The sequence below is a fragment of the Sebastes fasciatus genome, chromosome 13, assembly GCF_043250625.1.
Source record: "Sebastes fasciatus isolate fSebFas1 chromosome 13, fSebFas1.pri, whole genome shotgun sequence".
Taxonomy (NCBI): domain Eukaryota; kingdom Metazoa; phylum Chordata; class Actinopteri; order Perciformes; family Sebastidae; genus Sebastes; species Sebastes fasciatus.
Window position 1 is genome coordinate 1,324,870 of NC_133807.1, and position 22,469 is coordinate 1,347,338.

Consider the following 22,469-nt stretch of genomic DNA (forward strand, 5'->3'; position numbering starts at 1 on the left):
TTACTCATTTTTGTTTTCTCAGATTAGTCTTTAAATGTGTTAATAGTCTGGCCCCAGAGCCTCTGTCCAGATATATCCAAAGAAAAGACAGTAATAGAGGAACTAGGAGCAGCTGTAAAATATCACATCGTAGAACTACATTTGGTCAATCAGCTTCCTCCATAAACGGCCGTCAGCTCTGGAACACATTACCAACTGAAATCAGATTAATTCCAGATATTAAGGCCTTCACAACAAAGGTTAATGCTGGCTAAAAGCAGACCAAAGCTGTATCCATTTTTAGCTCATTTTACTGTAAATTACCAAGGTGTACTGGTGTAGGTGTATTACTGTATTGTGGTAGGCAATGTATGATGTGTATTTTATTATATTTTCATATTTGCAGTGTATTGTGGTTTTGTCATATAGATAGTTGTATATTTTAATTATTATGAACATGTAAAAGCCCAACTAGGCACACCAGTTGAAAATTAGCTATAAACTCTCTGTTCAGCACATCAGTTTCAAGCCCTGTACTGGAACTGTTGTTGTTGTTAAATTGCATCGTCCCTATCAATTAAAATCAAATGATCGACCACTTCTGGGTCTGTGACATTTCACAATATAGACTTGGAAAAAAAAGTTTGGAAATTTGTGTTTGGTTGATTATTTCTCTGTTGTTGCAATGCTAATGGTCATTGTATTTTACATGGTTGGAATGTTTATTTACCTTCACAATGATGTCCAACTTGTAAGGATCATGCATTTGTGGGATGAGCAGCACAGCTGATTATGTGGGTAGCGCCCAAGAAAGAGTTGCCAAAATGCTCTGTCAATGGTAAACAGTGTATTCTCCTGTTGGTATTGACTCTTGTTTTGAATTGTTTGGTGGATTGGATGATTGAACTCTTATCAGTAACAAGGAACAAACAAGACATATTGGCTATTTTACACTTTATTCATTTAATACACCGTCAGGAGCCTCAGTAGCGGTGGAAGATCCATACGCAGCCACAACAGCCTGGCACCTCCTCCTCATGCTGGTCACCAACCTGGTCACACGTTGCTGTGGGATGGCGTTCCATTCCTCAACCAGGATTCGTTGCAGGTCAGCCAGCGTGGTTGTGTTGGTCACTCTAACATGTACAGCACGCCCAAGCTGATCCCACAAGTGTTGAATTGGGTTGAGGTGTGGACTCTTGGCAGGCCGTTCCATTCTCTCTACTCCCACATTGTGGAGGTAGTCTGTGATAACCCTGGCTCTGTGGGGGCGAGCGTTGTCATCTTGGAGGAGGAAGTTAGGTCCCAGATTGTGGAGATATGGGATCGCCACTGGCTGCAGAATCTATATTCGGTCTGTTATCTATCTATAACAGACCGTTGCTATCTATAACAGACCGTTGCTATGTATAACAGACCGTTGCTATGTATAACAGACCGTTGCTACGTATAACAGACCGTTGCTACGTATAACAGACCGTTGCTACGTACAGCAGACCGTTGCTACGTATAGCAGACCGTTGCTATGTATAACAGACCGTTGCTACGTATAACAGGCCATTGCTACGTATAGCAGACCGTTGCTATGTATAACAGACCGTTGCTACGTATAGCAGACCGTTGCTATGTATAACAGACCGTTGCTACGTATAACAGGCCATTGCTACGTATAGCAGACCGTTGCTATGTATAACAGACCGTTGCTATGGGCGCAGCTCTGATGTCAGACTCTGGAGGACCGTTTTCGTGTCTAAATATTGATTTCTTCAGTTAGTAGCTGTGTAATAAGCAGGATACTGTACAGCTAGTGGGTCATTGTTGTGAAAGAATCCCCTTATGGGCAATGAGAGACCCCGACGCAAAGTGCAGCATCGCCCTGTTGGGGATTCTTTCACAACAATGACCAGCTCGCTGTACATCATCCCTTACTTAAAACTGCGACCGTAATCCAGGAGAAAATATGTTTCCATAGAAACATAATTAAGGACGGAGCTTAGTTGTATGGGAACGTCATGTTGGTGGAGACAGCGTTGCTAATAAAGTGGAAAAGCAGCAGCAGGCAGCCATCATCTACGGTCACGTTGGACAGCGAAGGAACAACAAACCACGTTGTCATGCCAAAGCCAGTGGATTTTATTTACACATCTAGTTTGTAGAACATGGTCACCCAGAACTCCTCCATGTGTGATACACAAGTAAAAGAAATCAAAGTGAACACATGTGAGATGTGACAGACAATATGTTTTCATCATGTTTAATATTATTCCAGTTAAATACTTTGGCTATGACACTTTGAAGTGTGTTATATATTACTGACTTCATATTATAATCTACAACACATATTTTGTTATTTTGTGTCAAAACTCTCTAAGAGACTTTTAAATAAGCGAAATGATATGCACATAAATAGTAACTAGATTCTGTACAACATTTACAATGTATGAAATCACAAATACTGTGTCTTAAAGTAAAAATGTCAATATAAAAAAAGCTCAGTCACCATGGCAACAATGGACACATTTATAGCTGAGTGATAATCGATTTTCATACCTCGTATGCAAATGCACAAAACCTGTGAAAGAAACAAGCAAATAAACTTTTAAAAAATCACTTGGTGAACATTTTGTGCAATGGAGAAAAAGTTAATATAGTGACTGATATATAGTGCTCACTACAGCAGCTCAGTACGGCTGCTTATAGTTAAGTCTATAGAACACTGCAAATGATACAGCATTGATACAGTATTTCTAAAAACTATTGTGAACTAATCATTATTAATACATCAGTAATTACGGTGGGGCTAATAGGCTAAGGAACAGTACATGAACAACTGTCAATTAACTCTCGTCATATTTGCTCAAACTGTCCCTATATCCTGACAGATCATCTGAGAAGGTTCCTCTGCCTCCGTCTAGTGCTCCAAATGAAGAACGACAACCAATCAGAGCCGAGCAGTCTCTACAGCAGCTGTCAATCACTGCTCATCAACTCCAATCATACTGTCAAACTAGGCAGCGCTGATCAGATATGAATCAATATTCTGTTACTGTAATGCCTATTTCTCTCCTCACATGTTGTCAGAAACATCTTGTAGTGGACTGTTTAGCTGTAAAATGAGAATGTTTGCTCCGGCTGTTAGTTCTCTGATGTCGGCTTGGTGTGTCTGGGCCTTTAGAGGATTTGTGAATGACCAAATCACAATGAACCAGCGCTGCTCAACTTGTGCAGTCATCAATGTTTGCAGCTCTTCGACTCGAGTTGTTGGCGTTTCTGTATGACAGATGTTTTCTGTATGACGGGTATGATGCCCCTTCAACTATTTCTGTCCATGAAAACAGTGAAATGTTAAAATTTGGCACATTATATTGGCTCTTAGCACCTTTTAATACCTTTATCATGAGAAGTCTTCATAAAAACAGCACTGAATTGTCCCTCAAAGGATCAATGTTACTGAAAACTATCAAACATTGATTTGATGTAGTGTACAACACAATGTATGAATCATGGAGACATTCAAATTAAAGGGTTCCAAGCTGTGTCACTTTAAAGGCCCAGGTCAATGTTTCTGCACGTTGTAGCCGTTTATACAGAAATACTTTGCACTACATTTTGACCATTTTAAACATCTTTTATTTCAGATTTTTTTTAAAGAAATAGTTCAACATCTATTCATCCAAAACATAATTCCCTCTAAAACTACAACTTGATGAAACAAACTACATACAACCTGTTAACTATTAGTCCTTAGAGGTGGAGTTCTGAACTACTGACAGAGCAAGGCTAGCTGTTTCCCCTGCTTTCAGTCTTTATGCTAAGCTAAGCTAAGCTAAGCTAAACTAAGCTAAGCTAACCACGTCCTGACTCCAGCTTTGTACTGAACACACAGACTGATGTAAATGTAATATGTGAATCAAGAATGCAATTCAGCGTAATTCCCCAAATGTTGAACTATTCCGTTCCTCCTCTGATGCTTCCACTGGTTTCCATTCACTCCCATACATTATGAAAGTCAACTAGCATTTATAATGGCAGATTGGTTCTGCTCGGCGTTGCCACTCAATATCATGGTTGATGATGATTATAAAACTGAACTCTAATTTCACGTCTCTTCATACATTCTGACATGAAGGCTGCCTGGAAGAAAACACATCTAAAGTCTGAACATTATGGACTGATTTGGCAAATGGTTTGTAGAAAATATGTAAAACACTGATATGGTCCTTTAAATCACTACCTGTTTTATGTCCCACACCCTCAGCCCAGTTATCACACATAACAATCAGGAATAAAGTCAACACCAACATATGTTTTTTTTTGTGTTTTCCCAAATATTTCCCATTTGCCACATTTCAGTAGTTTCAAATATCTAATTATAAAACGCTGGCGGACAGATTACACATGGCACAGCAGCTCTACAGTGATTGACAGATAAATAAGCGTTTGGTTCTAGTGGATATGAAGACGGTCTGCTCTGCTGTGGTGGTGCAGATATACAGAGTGTGTGTGAACCCGTGGAACTACATCTGTCAGTAAGAGTGAGAACATTTAGGACATTCAGAAGTTAGGCTCCAGTTTAAAGTTAGAATCCTTCAGATTTTCTGTTTTTGACCGAGTCGTTCCGATAGTGACACCGATACCAGTACCGGAAAGCATCCGATACTGCCCAAAATTCTGGATCGGGTATCAGCGAGTTTGCCAGTCTATGCACCGATCCGACAGCATCATTTATTAATCCAGAAAAAAATCAACATGTTTAAACAGAAATCAATTCTTCTTCTCTGCTCCAGAACGGTAGTCTTCACTGTGCTGTCGGCCTGGAGTCATGGCTGCCACTGGCTACTACTGTTTTAGAGCAGAGAAGAAGAACTGACTGTAGGTAGTTGGTCACAGCTTTTAAATAATAATAATAATAATATTGATAACTATGGCCTGTCCAGGGTGTACCCCGCCTTCACCTAATGTCAGCTGGGATCGGCTCCATCCCCCCCGCCACCCTGAACAGGATAAGAAGTTACAGATGATGGATGGATGGATGGATGGATAATAACTTCTTTTTTTTTATCCCGCTGGTATCGGATCGGGACTCGTATTGGCTGATACTGCAAGTTCAGCTGTCGGTATCAGGAAGGAAAAAACGTTTTTGATATTATTCACGGCCAGCATTTTTTCAGCAATAGCCATTTAATGTACTCACATTCGGTAATTATCTCTCTATCTAGCAGTTCTTACTGTTAGTGGCGGAGTCCGCCGTTCCCTCGCTGGACTCAGATTGCCTTCACACGCAGAAGGGATGGACAGGAAGCAATGCAGCATGTAATCCAGTGTTACTGCTGATAGTGATGCTAATCGACGTTTCCTCCTGCTGCTGGTTCACATTTACTGTGAAGAAGTCAGAAAACGCAGCTTACCACTAAACCTGATCATCCATCAGAAATTGAGAAATTGGTCTACAAAACAAGACATAGAAATCTTACAAGGCGTATGCAGCATGAACTGTGATGGCAGCTGCTCATGAAACGGTTAGTGACTGACTTCTTGTCCAGAACAACATGAGTATGTTTGTCTGCACTGTGAACGAATACAGCCGCTGCTGGTTGCTGCGGTTACCCACCAGGAACCAATAAACCAGGACTAAAACCAGAAGGATTAGAACTTCAAGGTACGAGCTAATAGCCAGGTAATGGAAGGTCCCCACAACTACAGAAATACAACGGTGTGTGTGTGTGTGTGTGTGTGTGTGTGTGTGTGTGTGTGTGCGTGTGTGTGCGTGCGTGCGTGTGTGAGGTGTCTAACTCTTGATCTCCAGGATGGAGGGGTTATGGTCGAGGATGGCCAGAATGATTTTGTCCATGTACTGCCGTAAACGCAGGTTGATCTCCTCCTGCTCCTTCAGAGCATCGACCAGCTGAGAGAGAGACAGAGATGAGATGCATTAGAAGAGCGGTCAGAACACACAGCAGCATCACAGCTGTCCACCAGCAGCACGCTGACCTCATCCCGGGATGCGTTGTCGATCTCCGCTGCCAGGCACTGGGCCTTGGTGTGACAGGCGAACAGGTTCTTAGCCTCGTACAAACTCAGACTGAGAATCTGAGCGTTCAGGTCGTCGTTCTGATCCCGCAGCTTATGGTTCTCCTGAGGAAGCAGGAAGAGAGCACTTCCTGTCAGAGGGGAAACTCAACAGTACTCCTAAACAAAAGCTTTTAAAGAGGACATGCTGCTCATTTCCAGGTTCATACTTGTGTTTTGGGTTTCTACTCGAACATGTTTACATGCTTTAATGTTCAAAAACACATTATTATTCTCCTCCTGTCTGTCTGAATAACCCTGTATTCACCCTCTGTCTGAAACGCTCTGTTTTAGCTCCTGTCTCTTTAAGACTTCCTCCTGAAAAAGCCCAGTCTGCTCTGATTGGCTGGAGAGAAACATATGGTGCACATTTGTAAAGGTAGTTCTCAAGCTGTTGGTACCAACCAAACGCTAAATAACACTATGAAGTTGGGCTAAATCTTGTTGAGGAAAAACTGTCATGTCCATTTTCAAAGGGGTCCCTTGACCTCTGACCTCCAGATATGTGAATGTAAATGGGTTCTATGGGTACCAACGAGTCTCCCCTTTACAGACATGCCCACTTTATGATAATCACATGCCGTTTAAATGTGTTGTTGTCTCCTATTCTAAAATGGTGTATCTGAATATTTCTGAATACTGGGATCCCTAAACAGTGTTGAATTCCATAAATTGGGTCTCACTGTAAAGCTGAGGCTCTGGTGGATCCAATGAGCCCAACTGTATTCATGTGTGATGATGTTATTCCCCATAGGAGACATTTCATTGACCTCCCTGTATAAAATGACCTGTGATGACCTCTAGGATAATCACAGCCTCATGAAACTTTACAACCACAAACTAGAGACCTATAGCATTCAGAGGATGGATGGATCAGACTAGAGACCTAGAGCATTCAGAGGATGGATGGATCAGACTAGAGACCTAGAGCATTCAGAGGATGGATGGATCAAACTAGAGACCTAGAGCATTCAGAGGATGGATGGATCAGACTAGAGACCTAGAGCATTCAGAGGATGGATGGATCAAACTAGAGACCTAGAGCATTTAGAGGATGGATGGATCAAACTAGAGACCTAGAGCATTCAGAGTAGGGATGGATCAGACTAGAGACGTAGAGCATTCAGAGGATGGATGACTTTCCTAGCTACATTGACAATAAGGTTTTTTTTCTATGGTGTTCCTCAAGGTCTTGGTGTCTTAATGTGGTATTTTGGAGGGATTATTGATCATTTTGATCAATTCTCCAGTGGTAAAAAATGGTTAAATTTAGCACCAAATCTGTGTAACAAATGGTATCAACCCAAAAATTGCTGCAACAACTTATGAGACATAATAGAGCATGGGGATGGTCATCATATACTTCTATCATAATGTTCTAAACCCTTATACACTTTCAGTTTATTTTAATTAATTTATTAATTAATGTTTATTTCTGATTAATAACTAGAACAACTTGACACACAGTGCTGAGCTGCATCTCAAATTAATCTTCAGGTTTCCAGCTTTCAGATGATGTACACCACTTCTATGTGACATCTACTGTTGATCTGCTATCTCCCCATAAAGACCCCCTGTCCTCCACCCCTACCCCTCTAAAAAGACGGTGGTATGACAAGGGGTTAAACTGTGATGATATGACCCAGACAACACGGGGGTACACCTGTATGGAAATCTTAAACCACAGCTAAGTGGATGACAGAGCAACAGCTCCTCTATATGATGGCAAAACAGTTGTTAAATGACCTCAGACATATCTCTGGTATTTCTGTAGTGAAAGTACACATAGATAACATAATACTCATGTATCTATGATGAGCCGATACTGGCCAATGATATCCTGAGATATACTGATTAGGCTCTAACAGGTTCAATCTCCAGTCTATATGGTCCCTGTTTGTCATGCACTCTGTGGGTGAACTAAATCACCTGGGAATGAATTGAGAGTCCCATAAGGATAGAAGAACCAGGGTGTGTGTGTGTGTGTGTGTGTGTGTGTGTGTGCGTGTGCGTGTGTGTAAACCTGTTTCAGTCTCTTGACTTCATGTTCCATTTCGAGCTCTCTGGTCCTGGCGTTGAACTCAGACAGACCCTTGCCCTGTCCTGGATGCTCCATCTCCAGCTTAAACAGCTGCAGATACTCCAGCTCCCGGCGCAGATCATCGATGAGCTGCAGAGAAAAGACACCATCAGATGGAACTCTTTCAACCTGCAGGGTGGACCTGTAGTCTCCCTCCTCCGGCAGTGAGAATGAACACCATATCAGCAGCTGGGAGTATAGTGGACCTGTGGCAGTTAACCCTAATGGTGCATTCACACCAAGCGCCAAGCAAACTTTTTGCACGGCATGAAGTCAATACAAAGAGGTGAATAAACGGGAATTTGCGCCGGGCGACGCTAATGGCGCGATTGACGCAACATGAACACGCAAAATTCTCATCATTCACCTATTTGAATTTAAATTTTTATACTACAGCGAGAAATTTGCATGACGTTGTGTGGTGAAAGCCTCTCAGCGTTGAGATTGTCTTGCTGTGTTGTGGCCGTTTGCCGGCCCCAAGAGCTCCAATAGTACATCATATGTGTACAGAGACCAGAAACCACAGACTGTCTGTGGTAGAAACAACAACGTCTCTAGATGACGTCATGTTGAGTGGTGATGGAGCAGCTGCATAGCCTGGCACTGATCCATCCAGACTCCATTCAGAAAACAAGCATTTTAAAAGTTTTCTGCTTGTCGTCATGGTAACAGACCTGACAAAGCATGAATTCAGACTTTTTACTAATCAGCATCATTATATAGTTATTTCAGCATCATTTTGATCTGTTTATTGATATTAAATCACAGCACAATCTGTTTATTTTGGGTTCATACCGCAGTAGTGACGTGTGGCTGATAGATATAGTCAGTGTGATGTCACTGTATTTGAATGCAGCTCGCCGCTGGCTGATGTTATGAACCCAGACATGATGGCGTTTGGTTTTCTGACATCTGGGACTTCACCAACATGTACAAAGCAGCAACAGTGGTTATTTCTTCCATGGTTGATGGAGGAAATGTTGTTGGTATCTATGGAGACAAGCTCCTCCTCCTCTCCGGAGCGTCTAGAATGAACTCAAATGATCCCGGCGGTCCAACAACTCGTGCAAGGAGAAAATTTGCTTTGAACGCAAAATAAGAGGCGTCCAAGAACAGCTCCTAGAGTGGATGTTCCAGATAAAAAAAGAAACTCTGCGTTCAGTGGAATGAATTAAACACTGCATGGGAAGACTTGAAGAGAGCGCTCCTGGGGGCGGGCAGATGCGGCGAGCTCACCTGCAGGCATACGTGCCCCAGTGTGGGAAAATCTTCACAGACGCGACTACTGTGAAATACACAGAGCTTTCCCTGGCGCAGAGAGGGTTAATCAGCATTGTGTTAACTGGTTCTGAAAGGGCTTGAACCGTCCTGCACTCCAGCTTTAACATCTTCCATGTGACCTTTCTGTTACCTAGAGGGCCTCACCTCCTGCATGGCCTCTTTCTCCTTCTGAAACTCATGGCGGTTTTGCCAGAGCTTGTCCATTATCTTCCTGTAGAGGTCCATCTCGTCTTTCAGCCTCAGACCGGTGTCCTCCAGCTTGTCTGTCATCCTCTGCTTCTCCTGCAGACCAAAGAGAGAAGAAGAAGAAGCAAACTCACCATGTCCTCTGCTCTCACTTAAGGATTTTTAATTAATATAATCATAATTCTGCTGTATTACAAGTTGAGCCTTACTTTTGTAGCTTTGGCCAATATTTCTATTAGTTATTAGGCTTTCAATTGATTCAAATATTTAATCGGATGATTGTCCATAGGGAGATTTGTCAAGGATTTGATAAGACATGGTTGGTACCAATGGATTCATCAGGTTTTATAGTTTCATATGATATCAGTATCTTTACTTTAGCTTTAAAACTGAGCCGCTACAACCTAAAAGATTCCTTCCACTGTTTTCTCTTCTGAATAACTTAGACTAACCTCGTGATTTTGTTTCAGACCCGTCTGATTGTCTAACCCAGGGGTCGGCAACCTTTTCTATCAAAAGAGCCATTTTAGGCAATTTTTTTTTTTTTTTAAATCTGTCTGAAGCCACAAAACATTTGATCATTGTGATGAAGGTAACACAGTTTATAGTCGAAGTATATAGTATATAAGTCTAATGCAGTGAGGGTCAAAGAGCAAATGTACTACGGCAGAGGTTCTCAAACTTTTTTCACCAAGTACCACCTCAGAAAATATTTGTCTCTCCAAGTACCACCATTATGACCGATGTTAAATGCAGTAGCGTAGGCCTACCCTATTCAGCAATGCACAGTTCACACAGGAGGCAAATTTATTCCTAATAAGAATATTACTTATTGTTGGCTTTTGTCAAAGGGGCCTTGTTTTGCCAGTGAGGGAGATGCCGGCCCACACCATGACACTGCCCCCACCAAAAGCTGTTACTCGATCGGTTCAACAATCAGCATAGCGTTCTCCACGTCGTCTCCATACTTTCACCCTGCCATCCAACTTTGGCAGACAGAACCTGGACTCATCACTGAACATGACATTCCCCCACATGTTCAGGTTCCATTGTCTGTGTTGTCAACACCAGCGCCAACGGGCCTGACGGTGAAGGGCAGTCATTGCAGGCTTCTTGGTAGCCTTATGAGCTCTGAGATTGGCTGTGTGCATTCTGTTCCTGACCGTCTGATCAGAGATCTGTATGCCATAACGTACTGCAAACCTTGCCTGCAAATCTCTAGAAGACAGCCTATGGTTCCTCAGTGCTGTAAGGGTGATGAACCGGTCTTCCTGGGGTGTTGTCTTCCTGGGACCTCCACTTCGCGGTCTGTCTTTAACATCACCGGTTTCACGGAGCTTGGCCTTCAGTTTGAAGATGGTACCAGGGTTGACTCCAAATAATGCTGCAACTTGGTTTTGCGGAACACCAGCTTCAACCCACCCTATCGCACGGGCCTTATCCAGATTAGATAAATGTGGCATGCAGATGCTTGGAACAGACACCAAATGATCACTTTAGTAGGGCGCAGTACCCAGCAGGCCCCATGCACATCAGGCACTTGTTACTGATAGAAAGTTCAATCATCCAATCCACCAAACAACTCAAAACAAGAGTCAATACCAACAGGAGAATACACTGTTTACCATTGGCAGAGCATTTTTTAACATTTTTCTTGGGCGCTACCCACATAATCAGCTGTGCTGCTCATCCCACAAATGCATGATCCTTACAGGTTGGACATCATTGTGAGGGTAAATAAACAGGCTTTCTAACCATGTAAAATACAATGACCATTAGCATTGTAACAACAGAGAAATAATCAACCAAACACAAGTTTCTGAACTTTTTTTCCCAGTTTATATAACTTACACGTGTTTACAGTTAGCTGTTAGCCGCCGAGTTCACCGTGCCAGTCTAAAGCGGCGGAGGATGAGAGATTACAGACAGAGCAGATTGAAACATTGCTTTCCTCCATGTTCAACCGTTTCATCATGTTTATGCTTGTTGAACAGGTGTAATGATAACGTGTCTTGGCTTTACACTTGCAAAGTTTTATTGAACTTACAGTAACGAGTATTTGTAGCTGTCACCACCACGGCCTCTCTGATCAGCTGTTCACAGGCTGACTGACTGTGTGTTGATGTGAGCGGAGAGCTCCGACAGCGCAGCAGAGGAGAAGATGCAGCGTTAACCATCCCTAAATATAATGATTTTTCGGATTCATCGCGTTCCAGACAGCCTTTTGCGATGTGTTCATTGCGCATGTTCATATCACGATGACGATCGAAATACGAGTTATGGGTCAGCCCTATTTCGTATTAATTTTTAAAAAATATTTCAGAGATTCCTCTGCGTACTACAGTTTGAGAACCACTGTACTAAGGAGTATTAGGGCCACATTGAGGGATAAAACATCTGAGATTTACAGAATAAAGTCGTAATATTACGAGAATAAAGTCGTAATATTACGAGAATAAAGTCTTAACTTTACGAGAATAAAGTCTTAACTTTACAAGGAAAAAAAAATATGAAATAAAATGAAAAAAAAAATTCTCATAAACTTGTGACTTTATTCTCGAAATCTCAGATGTATTTTTTTTTCCTGTCAATGGGGCCCTTATACTCCGTCATACTGTTGTGCCACAGACCTACAACAATGATAAATGAAAATGAAAATGTAAACAAAGAACAGTTATTCATTTCCAATTTTAAAAATCCACAGGAGAGGGGCTTAAGAGACGCATGTGGCTCCGGAGCCGCAGGTTGCTGACACCTGGTCTAACTGCTGATTTTTAGCAATGGTGGCACATTCTCTTCAATGTTATTACCACTCAGTGTAGTCATTATAATAATAATAATAATAACAATAATAATAATAATGGCCAAAACTACAAAAAAAAAGACTCAAGTTGTAATAAACGGAATCATGCTTTTAGTAAATCCCACTCACCTGGTCCAGTTTCTCAGTCTGTGACTTGAGTCTGCATACGTTTAACTTCATCTCTCCATTCTCTTCTTCTAACAGCTGTACCCTGTGTATGCAGGTTTGCAAAGTTCAATCAATTTGAGTGAACATGAGCTGCTCTCTCTCAGACCCAGAAACCAGAGCAGTACGTCTCTAACTGATGATGTCATAGGGAGCTGCTCCATAGACAATGAATGGGAGACACTAAGAATGGTTGTTTTCTGTTTTATACCCAGAGGAGCTTTATTCTATTGTAGTGTCGTCAGTAGTGAAACAGAACATGTCCCCAGATACTCAGAACGTTCTCCTGGCTGCTCTCAGAGTCATCTAGAACATCTCTTCCTGTTCATTGTCTATGGAGCAGCCCCGCACTTTATACTTGATGATTTTAGCGCTCTAGTTTTTGGATTTGGGAGAGAGTTGTTCATCTTTACTAATATTATTGGACTGTTTCAGACCATAGGAATAACATGTATGAATTATGAAAATGGGCGTAGTTCCCCTTTAATGCTCCCATCCAAATATATAATAAAAGATGCATTAACAGTAACATAGCAACAACTTTACTAGACGAACTACTCTCTTTTTCACACCATCAACTCAGCAAACCATTTAGCTATAACGTTTGAGCAAAACACTGGTTATGTAAATCATAGGCTGTAACATAAACCGCATACTATACTAGAAGTACGTACTGATTTGGCCAAAATGTAGTATGTAGTATTCAGTATGCGAATAAAAGCAAAATCTACAGTATGCCAAAAATACCAGAATGTCGTACTGATTTGGAAAAAATTTCCAATATGCATGGAACCAGTCTACCTTGTCTACTGTATCCCGCAATGCAAAGCGCTGGACCACTACAGGCTACGGTTACAACAACAGCCAGAAACGGCTCGTTTTTTTACATTTTTCGTAGCTATTTCATCACTCAATTAAATTCTGAAAGTTTTTGAGGCAAGAAATCGACTGTGTCGATTTTTAATATCGGCAGTTTTACGAAGTTAGATGGCGAATCGAACATTTGTTCCACCGTTGTCGGAGTTTAGAAGCTCCACAAAATGCCGTGACAGCTAGCGCCTGCCGGGGTCGCTGCCAGCCAGCCGGGTAGTCACACTCACAGACCGCTATGAGCTGACTGGAGCTCTCTAGAGATCGGTCTGTAGACGAGAGGCTTTTATTTCCTTGTTGACGGATAGTTTGTTTAAATATCACAACACAGATGTCCATTATAAATTAAAGGGACTGTTTGTAACTTCTTACAGGTATAAATCAATCCGGGTCGGTGTCCCATGCGCGCTCGCATGTAGCTACGCTGTTCAGACTCAGACTCCAACACAAACTACAGTGAAGCACCAAAACCTCTTGGTTGTATCTAGTGAAGCCCGTCTGTTAAACAGTGTTGGCCGCGGTCGGAGGACGCGGGGGAGACCGTAGCTTTGGTCTCCAGGGCCAGAGTCTCTGCTGGACTCTGCTCCTCTGCCTGCCTTCACTCACAGCTCGCTCCACCTCACGTGCATGCGCGCACACTCCACACTGCAGAAGAGTTAGTTTAGCTCTGAGAATATCTAGTGAATGTACAGTGGACGTTTGTGTAGAAATAACTGCTGCAGCTCCTCCAGACCAACAGAGGTTTCCCGTGTCTTGTGAAGTGACGGGGCTCCGCAGAGAGAAACGTTATCGTCTCCGACCAAAACTCCGGTGTCTCCCCTGTTCCCTCCGGCCGCGGTCGGGAGGCTGAAGCAGGAAAAGCCAACACTAGGATCAGCATTGATTCATAGAGAGACCTTCGTCTGGTCAGCTAACATTACTGCCAAGCAGCTGAAATATAGAGTGATATTGTGCTTTTAGCTGACGTGTGTCTCTTCACTGTTTCGACGGATGCTCGCTCACATTCAAGTAGCCCGTGCACGCGGGCGAGCGCGAGCAACAGGACGTTGACTTTCGTTGACTTAACGGCCACAGGTGTTGCTGTTACAACCAATTTCTGATTCTTACAAACAGTCCCTTTAACAGGAACCTGTGATTATCTGCCTTTTTGGAGTTGAAAAGCTCCACAATCGCCCGCCGGCGTAGCTCGCTCGCCAGCCGGCCACAGAGCAGCAGAGTGGCGAGGGAAGAGGAGAGAGAAAGAGCAGCCTCTGACGGGGCAGAGAGATTCCTGCTGAGACAACATGACCCTTTTTAACATTTCCTCTAATATCTGGAGGAGATCAGTCTTCTGTTTAGTTGCTGGAACTGAAAAAGCAGTTTGAGTAACGTAACTGTTGTGGGTGAATATTTGATATTTCCCGTCTCCCCTCGTTGATGATCCTGTTTGTCTCACTTCATTATGAGCTGTTAGAATAAATAGTTTAAACCTGCAGTATCTTATAAAGTAAACAAGCAGAACAGAAACAACTAATTCAAAGTTGTATTGTTAGATTATATTGTAATAGTGGTATGAGTTAGTTTTTTTGTCCAGTGCTTTAAGAGCTGGTTTAAAGGCTAAAGCCTCGTCTAGCATACTGCTAAATACATCACTTTAACGGTTTCATACTGCATACTACTGAGGAACGCAGTGTGCAGTATGTACTGTATACTGCGTACTGCGTTCGTCTGTAGTATGTAGTAGGCGGTTTCGTATACAGTCATAGACTGTATATAAAGATGGACAACGCGTCTCCACTTCCTCCCTCTGTACAGAAGTGAAGCCTAAATATCCAGATACGGAGCTGCCATCTTGAGATTGTGACGTCATTTGGAGCCAGAGTCTGAGAGTCGGGGCGCGGAGCTGCGGTCTCGAGGTCCCGCCCACACACCCGCCCGAGCCAATCATGAGCCGAGCACAGCCGCTGCTTGTTAGCATGAGCCACCTAGCTGCTACGTTAGCACCACGGTAGCTGTTTGGGTAGAAAGACACAACAACTAACCATAATATCTCTATAAATGTATTTATGATCAGACTGACACATGTTCTATTATCTATATATATATATTATTATTATTATTATTATTATCTATCACACAGACTGGTGACGGTTATTAAAGTTAAAGTGACATCTCCTCTCTAGTAACATTCTGACTACTTCACTCAGAGCAGCTGTCAATCACAGCTGTCAATCATGACGTCTCGCTTCCTTTTTATAGCATCAACTAACTCATTAAAACCAAACTGATCAGAAAAAGCAAAACTTGAACAAACATCAGCGTGATCAGAACGACCTAAAATGACAGAAACCATCTTTGGGAAAGATAACGTGTCCTCTGACTCTTTAGTTTGTCCCGTGTCCCATCCACTAACATGGAGGGGGCGGGGCTTATGAGCTATACTGCAGCCTGCCACCAGGGGGCCATCCAGATGTTTTGGCTTCACTTTTGGGGGGCTGTCATGTCGTCCATCTTTATATGCAGTCTGTGGTGTAAATTGCCACATCTATCCACCACAGATTGACTAAGGAAGGAATTTGTCGCTGGGCCCTGTCAAAGTAACGAGGATTGGAAATCATCTGATGGTTCTGATGGTTCTATGGAATAAGTGACTTGTGGTTACCTGTTACAGAGCAGGTCTATCTCGAGGTTCCGGTCCCTGTCCATCTTGCTGTACACCTCCCGGTGTCTCTTGGTCTCCTCCTCCAGACTCTGGTCTGCCCTGGTCTCTGCATCCTTCACCTGCTCCTCCAGCTCATGCACCCTGACAGTGGGTGAGAGAAACCACAACATTCCATGTGGTTTAACATAGTGGTGATAAAGCTGTCATCAGATCAGGTCAGATGGAACTGATGAGGTTATGTAGACACACAGAGTAAACCATCAGACGTAATACTGTGAAACTATCATCTGTGGATCAGATCATCATACGGTCCTAGTTTCTGCACGGTTTAGGTATAGTGTGCTTTTCATACATATTGCACATGGGAAAACATGAATATCATGTGTTACTTTTGGAAGATAAAATAAGACTAGTTTTTTGCAGATTGCAACCAACTGAAACTTCTCCCGTGTGCCTAGCGTGTTGGAAGAAGTCCCTCTCGAGAGCCAGTAGAGACACGGCGGCCGGCTCCATGAAGAGGACCTACTCCCTATGGAGATATAAACGGCTCATTCTAAGCTAACGGAAAAACAACCATTCTTAGTTTCAATGAAAACATACTTATTAATATTATATTACATTTCTACAAGTACACCCCCCTAATAGTTACACACTGGCCCTTCAATAGATAAAGGATTCAGTAACCCAATCCCAGTGTACCCCTAAAGCCTTCAGACCTGAACCCTCAGTCCCAGTGTCCCCCTAAAGCCTTCAGCTCTGAACCCTCAGACCCAGTGTCCCCCTAAAGCCTTCAGCCCTGAACCCTCAGTCCCAGTGTCCCCCTAAAGCCTTCAGCCCTGAACCCTCACAGCCTCAGTGTCTGTGAGTGTGGACGTTGGGATTGGTCTGATTGGGTCTTCCTACCTGTGTACAAGTTGTGTGTTCTCCTGTTTGAGTTTGGACTTGAGGTCACCGTTGGCCAGACTGTCGCTTTCCAACTCCGTCACCTTCTTCTCCAGATAACTGACCTGAGGAAGACAAACAGACCGTTAACCAGACCGTTAACCAGACCGTTAACCAGACCGTTAACCAGACCGTCAATAGAAGCTTTGAGTTTGGGTAGAGCCCTACTTTAGCTCATCCTACCACACAGCTGGAGATGAACACGTTGTATCATCAACATATCAGAGCCTTTTTATTAGGTACACCTGTACACAAACTTTCAGGAAATCATTGAGCTGCAACTCAATGTCACACAAGGTCACGAGTCTCCTGCTATTATTCTGCAGGCTTAAACATGACAGTACACGTGTGTGTGTGTGTGTGTGTACTGCAGCATGTCAGCTTTTCCTCTCAAAGGCTGAGGAGACAAAGTCATCAGTTGTCCTCTGCAGAGCCAGAACACACACCCTACAAGACATCTGTAATTCACTGATTTAATATGCTTTCATATTTTGACTTGTTTACAGTTAAAACATTTGTTACTATTAATAAAAACAGTCATGAAACATGTATAATTCTATATATTCTAATAATAGAATACTGAAGTGTACCTACCCAATATCATTTACCAGGAGCATCTCTTCATGGGATCATCCAGCATGTTAGAAAGCACTGGGAAACTAAATATGGCTCCAGCAACACAACACCGACTTCAGTTTCCTCCAGTGGTCTGCACAGTTTGAACTAACATACTGTACTGAAATGGACCTCTATGGTGGAATCAACTCAATATTGATTGTTGAGTCCCACAGACTGTATATAAGAAGTGCACGTAGTCACCGTGACGTCACCCATTGGTTTGTGAACCACGGTTTTGAAACCTCGAGTTCTTTGGCCGTCGCCATCTTGTTTTTTTGCAACCAGAAGTGACACGAGAGGTAAAAGAGCAGTAGTTTCCTTGTTTCCTGGTGATGATTGGTGTACGGTCTAAGACCTGCTCTATATATAAAGCGTCTTGAGATAACTTCTGTTGTGATTTGGCGCTATACAAAAATAAATTGAATTGAATTGAATTGAATGATTCTACAGGATATGCGCTAGAGTTTGATGCGCCCAATTATCCAAAGAGTCACAACTTTTACTTGTTTCCATCTGTTTATTTCCCAAGATTCTCCACACAAAAAACTAATCAGCCTTACCGGAACAGCAGAGAAGGAGAGTTGTGCGATCAGACACTTCTTACTTCATATATGGCGCTTGGCAGCGGCCTAAAACTGTACGGCTGCATACCTGACAACACCCTCGCTCCCATATCCTGATGAACTGATAAACAAAGGCGCTGCAGTCACCTGCTTATCAAGGGGGCGGAGGTGTTAACACACACTGTCCTCTCACTCCAACCAGCCGCCATTAATTAGATAATAATCACTCAAATAATAACTGAAAAACACACCTTCCATAGCCACAAATTCATATATTTACGTTATCAAACAAAACCAAAATATTAATATTATGAACAATTTAAAGCAAGCATTTGGCTCCAACAAGAGGGCGGAGCTAAGAACAACTGATGCTGAATAAGACATTTTTAGGTGACCAAAAATGTTTTAATTAACTGTGATGAAGTGAAAAAAAACTGTGAAAGGGTTAAAAGTTGTAAGACGAAAACACAGAAAAACTCCCAGACCGGACAACGCCGTGGTAGCGAGCTGTCGATCACAAGGTAGCCCCGCCCTAAAGCATCCCCTGCTTTATGGTCTATCTGACTCTAAATGGGACCATCTTTTACTAAATGAACATCATGCTGTATTGAAGAAGACTTGAAACTAGAGATTGAGACCATAAACTCATGTTTACAATGTTTACTGAGGGAATAAATCAAGAGAGAAGTAGGCTCATTTTCTCATAGACTTCTATACAAGCAGAGGAGTCGCCCCCTGCTGGCTGCTAGAGAGGATGCAGTTTTAAGGCACTTCAGTATTGACTTCACTTCTCAGACCTGGAGGTTCCCGCCTGTTGATTCCGTGCATCCGAGGAATTCAGAGGCATCCTACCCACTACTACCGTTGCTAATACCTGGCAGGTGAACCTGAAACAAACAGATGCTAATAATTGGGCTAATCACTTTAACTGGCTTTCATCCAAGATTCACAATAACTGCGTTGATTTTTGTGTGCATGAGCATGTGTTTGTACCTTCTCTGTGATATCGAGGTCGCAGGAGTCGATGCTGTCCGTGAACAGGTCCTCTGTGCTGCTGCCCTGACTGGACCCAAACACACTGTGGTTGGCCTGGAACAGCTGGCTGCAGGGAGGACAGGACAGGACATTATTAATGATGATGATCACATACAGACTGGGCCAGAAACTACTCTCCCATTATACCACTCTATTTATCACCCTGCTAAATACTGAACCCATCATTGGGATCCCCCCCTCTTTCTATGCAAATGCAGATTCGCTGCAGTATTTTCATTTAAGAGGTGATTAGTAGGAAGGTCAGGTCACTCACCGTCCAAATGCTGTGCTGGTAATCTTTCTATTAGGGCTGAAACACAAGAGAGAGACGGAGTCACACACTCACACACGCACACTGCATCAGGGCTGCCAACCCTCACACATTGACATGTTTCACACGCTCTCAAGCACAGATTTAGAAGTGACTAACTCGGGCTGCCCTGGATACCTTCATATTAACATATTAATGTTTAGAAAACAGCTGGCATATCTGAAACCTGTGTGGAAATATTACGACAGCAGGATAAACAGTCTGATCAAGGACATTTAAACCTGGAACAATCTCAGAAAACAACCTCTGAAACAACCAGACAAGTATGGACTGATTACCACTTACTGTGGTGTTTATTCATAACAGGTTATTAATGATGCTTCATGTTTCAGATGTCCATCTTGTCTGTCGGTACTTTCTCTGTACAGAGAGATTGTTTTTATTAGGGCTGTCAAAGTTATAATATAATAACATGTTATTGCAAATTTGTTTTAACGCCACTAATTTCTTTAACACATTAAAACAATCCATCTTCTGGAGGTTGCTCCAGGATCAGTGTTGAAGCTGGAGTGAAGATACTGGTAGGAGGTTAAATAACCTTACGTTCAATTTTAGCGAGGAAAAACTGTCATGTCCATTTTCAAAGGGGTCCCTTGACCTCTGACCTCCAGATCAGTGAATGTAAATGGGTTCTATGGGTACCCACGAGTCTCCCCTTTACAGACATGCCCACTTTATGATAATCAAATGCAGTTTGGGGCAAGTCATAGTCAAGTCAGCACACTGACTCAGTGTGTCTTTAGTTAGATGTCTGAAATAAGGTCTGTGGTTAACACCAGCTGAAGAGATTTTAGTGTTTTATTCTACGACAAAATATGTCAATAAATACACCACTGGTGAATTTTGGAGTCTTTATACATCTTAAAAAAGGCGGTTGCTAACAAGTGGCTAAATGAGACTACTAAACATCATAAGGCCGATTCGTCCTCCTATAGCATTGTGGTGGTGGCGTGCAGTCATGTGCCTGTGGTGTAGTTTGATTATAGCCTAACGTTAGCTCCTTACTTCTGCTGATTGCATTCACACTTCATAAATCATAAAAAAAAGTCATAAAGTGGTGTTCATTAGTGGAGATTATCTTGCTGAACAAAACATGTCAGTATCATAAACGTTTGTTTGCCACTGAGATTATTTTCTGCAATAATCCAAAACCCAATGGGACAATCCCATTGGCAGTTAGTGGAGGGAACCAGGGAGATGATCACTTCCTGTTAGTGGAGGGAACCAGGGAGATGATCACTTCCTGTTAGTGGAGGTTAACCAGGGAGATGATCACTTCCTGTTAGTGGAGGTTAACCAGGGAGATGATCACTTCCTGTTAGTGGAGGTTAACCAGGGAGATGATCACTTCCTGTTAGTGGAGGGAACCAGGGAGATGATCACTTCCTGTTAGTGGAGGGAACCAGGGAGATGATCACTTCCTGTTAGTGGAGGTTAACCAGGGAGATGATCACTTCCTGTTAGTGGAGGTTAACCAGGGAGATGATCACTTCCTGTTAGTGGAGGTTAACCAGGGAGATGATCATTTCCTGTTAGTGGAGGTTAACCAGGGAGATGATCACTTCCTGTTAGCGGAGGGAACCAGGGAGATGATCACTTCCTGTTAGTGGAGGGAATGCTAAGGGGATGCTAACTTCCTGGTCGGCCATCATCCCTGCAGCACGCTGTTACAAATGACACAAACACTCATTGATCTGCCATGTGTGCATCTCACACACTGAGACACAAAAACTAGCAACCAGCCCCCCCATCAATTTGGGATGCGGTTGCTATAGCAACAGCTTATGCTCACCCTTTGATGTGGTGTCAAGAATGAATAAGAGGGTGGGATTTGGGTGGATGTCTTATGTGTATCAGAGTATTGATGCTGAGGCAGCAGCCTACCACCCACCACTGATTGGTCCCGCTCAGCCTCTGTGTTTATGCTCCATCTTCATGTGCTCATGTGTGTTCTACCTGTTGGCCTTGAGGTTTCGAAGTCGAGCCTCCAGGTCGTTGAGGAGATTCACTTTCTTGCAGCACTGAGAACAGTAGATGTCCAGCAGCTCACTGTTGTACAGTTGACGCATCTTCTGAGGAGTCTGCCCAGCACTGCAAAGACAAACAATACATCAATATATAGAATGCTATATATGCTAATAATAAGAGATAAGTAAGATAGATATTAAATACAGTTGGTTGCAACTGTCTTACCACAGCAGGACAGGGGCTTCATTTTGTGATGCTCGGACCATACAGTATATACCAGTGGCAATGGTACAACTCAACCATTCATTCATCCATCGGCCCTTTTTAAATGTTCTGAAGGTCACAGTAAACACCTGCTATTAATGCCAGTTAATGCTGTGCAATAGCTGCCTCTGTGTATGATTGGCTCTTTATATGTACACATCTCACCCCACTTCAATAAAGATGGATAAATATAAATTAACTGAGGCACTCTGGTGTATATTAGATTTAGTTTTATTGTAAATAACCTAAGAGGAAATTTAAATTTAAATTTAAAGGGCGGGTCCATTATTTTAATTTTTTTAATTTTTTATCATTCTGTATCTTCCCAGTGGTGTTCTTCATGTATTCAGATCCCCACATTGAACATTCTGGTGAAAGTATGTATGTTTTAGCATCAAAATACTATTTTCCCTTCAAGCCCTTCTAAAAACGTTTTCCCACATGGTGACCTGATGTATGTTTCTGCATGATGACGCTGCTACATGTACAGTATATATTAGGGATAGAACGGTTCGTGTAATTGACCCGAACCGTTCGGTTCAGGATGTTCGGTTCGGTTCGCAACATCCTTTCGGTTCGCCGTTACCCAAACAGCTGTTTATGTGGACTACTCGCACGCAGGGAACAGAAACTCGGGAGCGTGAGTTTTACCCGGAAAGTTTTGGCAGTGTACC

At 42.7% G+C, this 22,469-nt stretch overlaps 1 protein-coding gene across 2 annotated transcripts in view; it reads right to left on the reverse strand.

Annotated features, from left to right (window-relative positions):
• Positions 1–2,088: 2,088 nt before the first annotated feature.
• Positions 2,089–22,469, reverse strand: part of rab11fip4a (RAB11 family interacting protein 4 (class II) a) — a 46,677-nt gene continuing 26,296 nt past the window's right edge. For both annotated transcript variants that reach the window (XM_074654981.1, XM_074654982.1), the window contains 10 exons: positions 21,520–21,654; positions 19,507–19,542; positions 19,191–19,299; positions 16,978–17,081; positions 16,075–16,215; positions 12,528–12,609; positions 9,554–9,691; positions 8,072–8,218; positions 5,971–6,114; positions 2,089–5,884 (listed from right to left, as the gene is read on the reverse strand). In XM_074654981.1, coding sequence (XP_074511082.1) covers positions 5,768–5,884; positions 5,971–6,114; positions 8,072–8,218; positions 9,554–9,691; positions 12,528–12,609; positions 16,075–16,215; positions 16,978–17,081; positions 19,191–19,299; positions 19,507–19,542; positions 21,520–21,654 — 1,153 coding nt within the window. In that variant the 3' untranslated portion in view covers positions 2,089–5,767. The remainder of the gene's footprint in view (positions 5,885–5,970; positions 6,115–8,071; positions 8,219–9,553; positions 9,692–12,527; positions 12,610–16,074; positions 16,216–16,977; positions 17,082–19,190; positions 19,300–19,506; positions 19,543–21,519; positions 21,655–22,469) is intronic.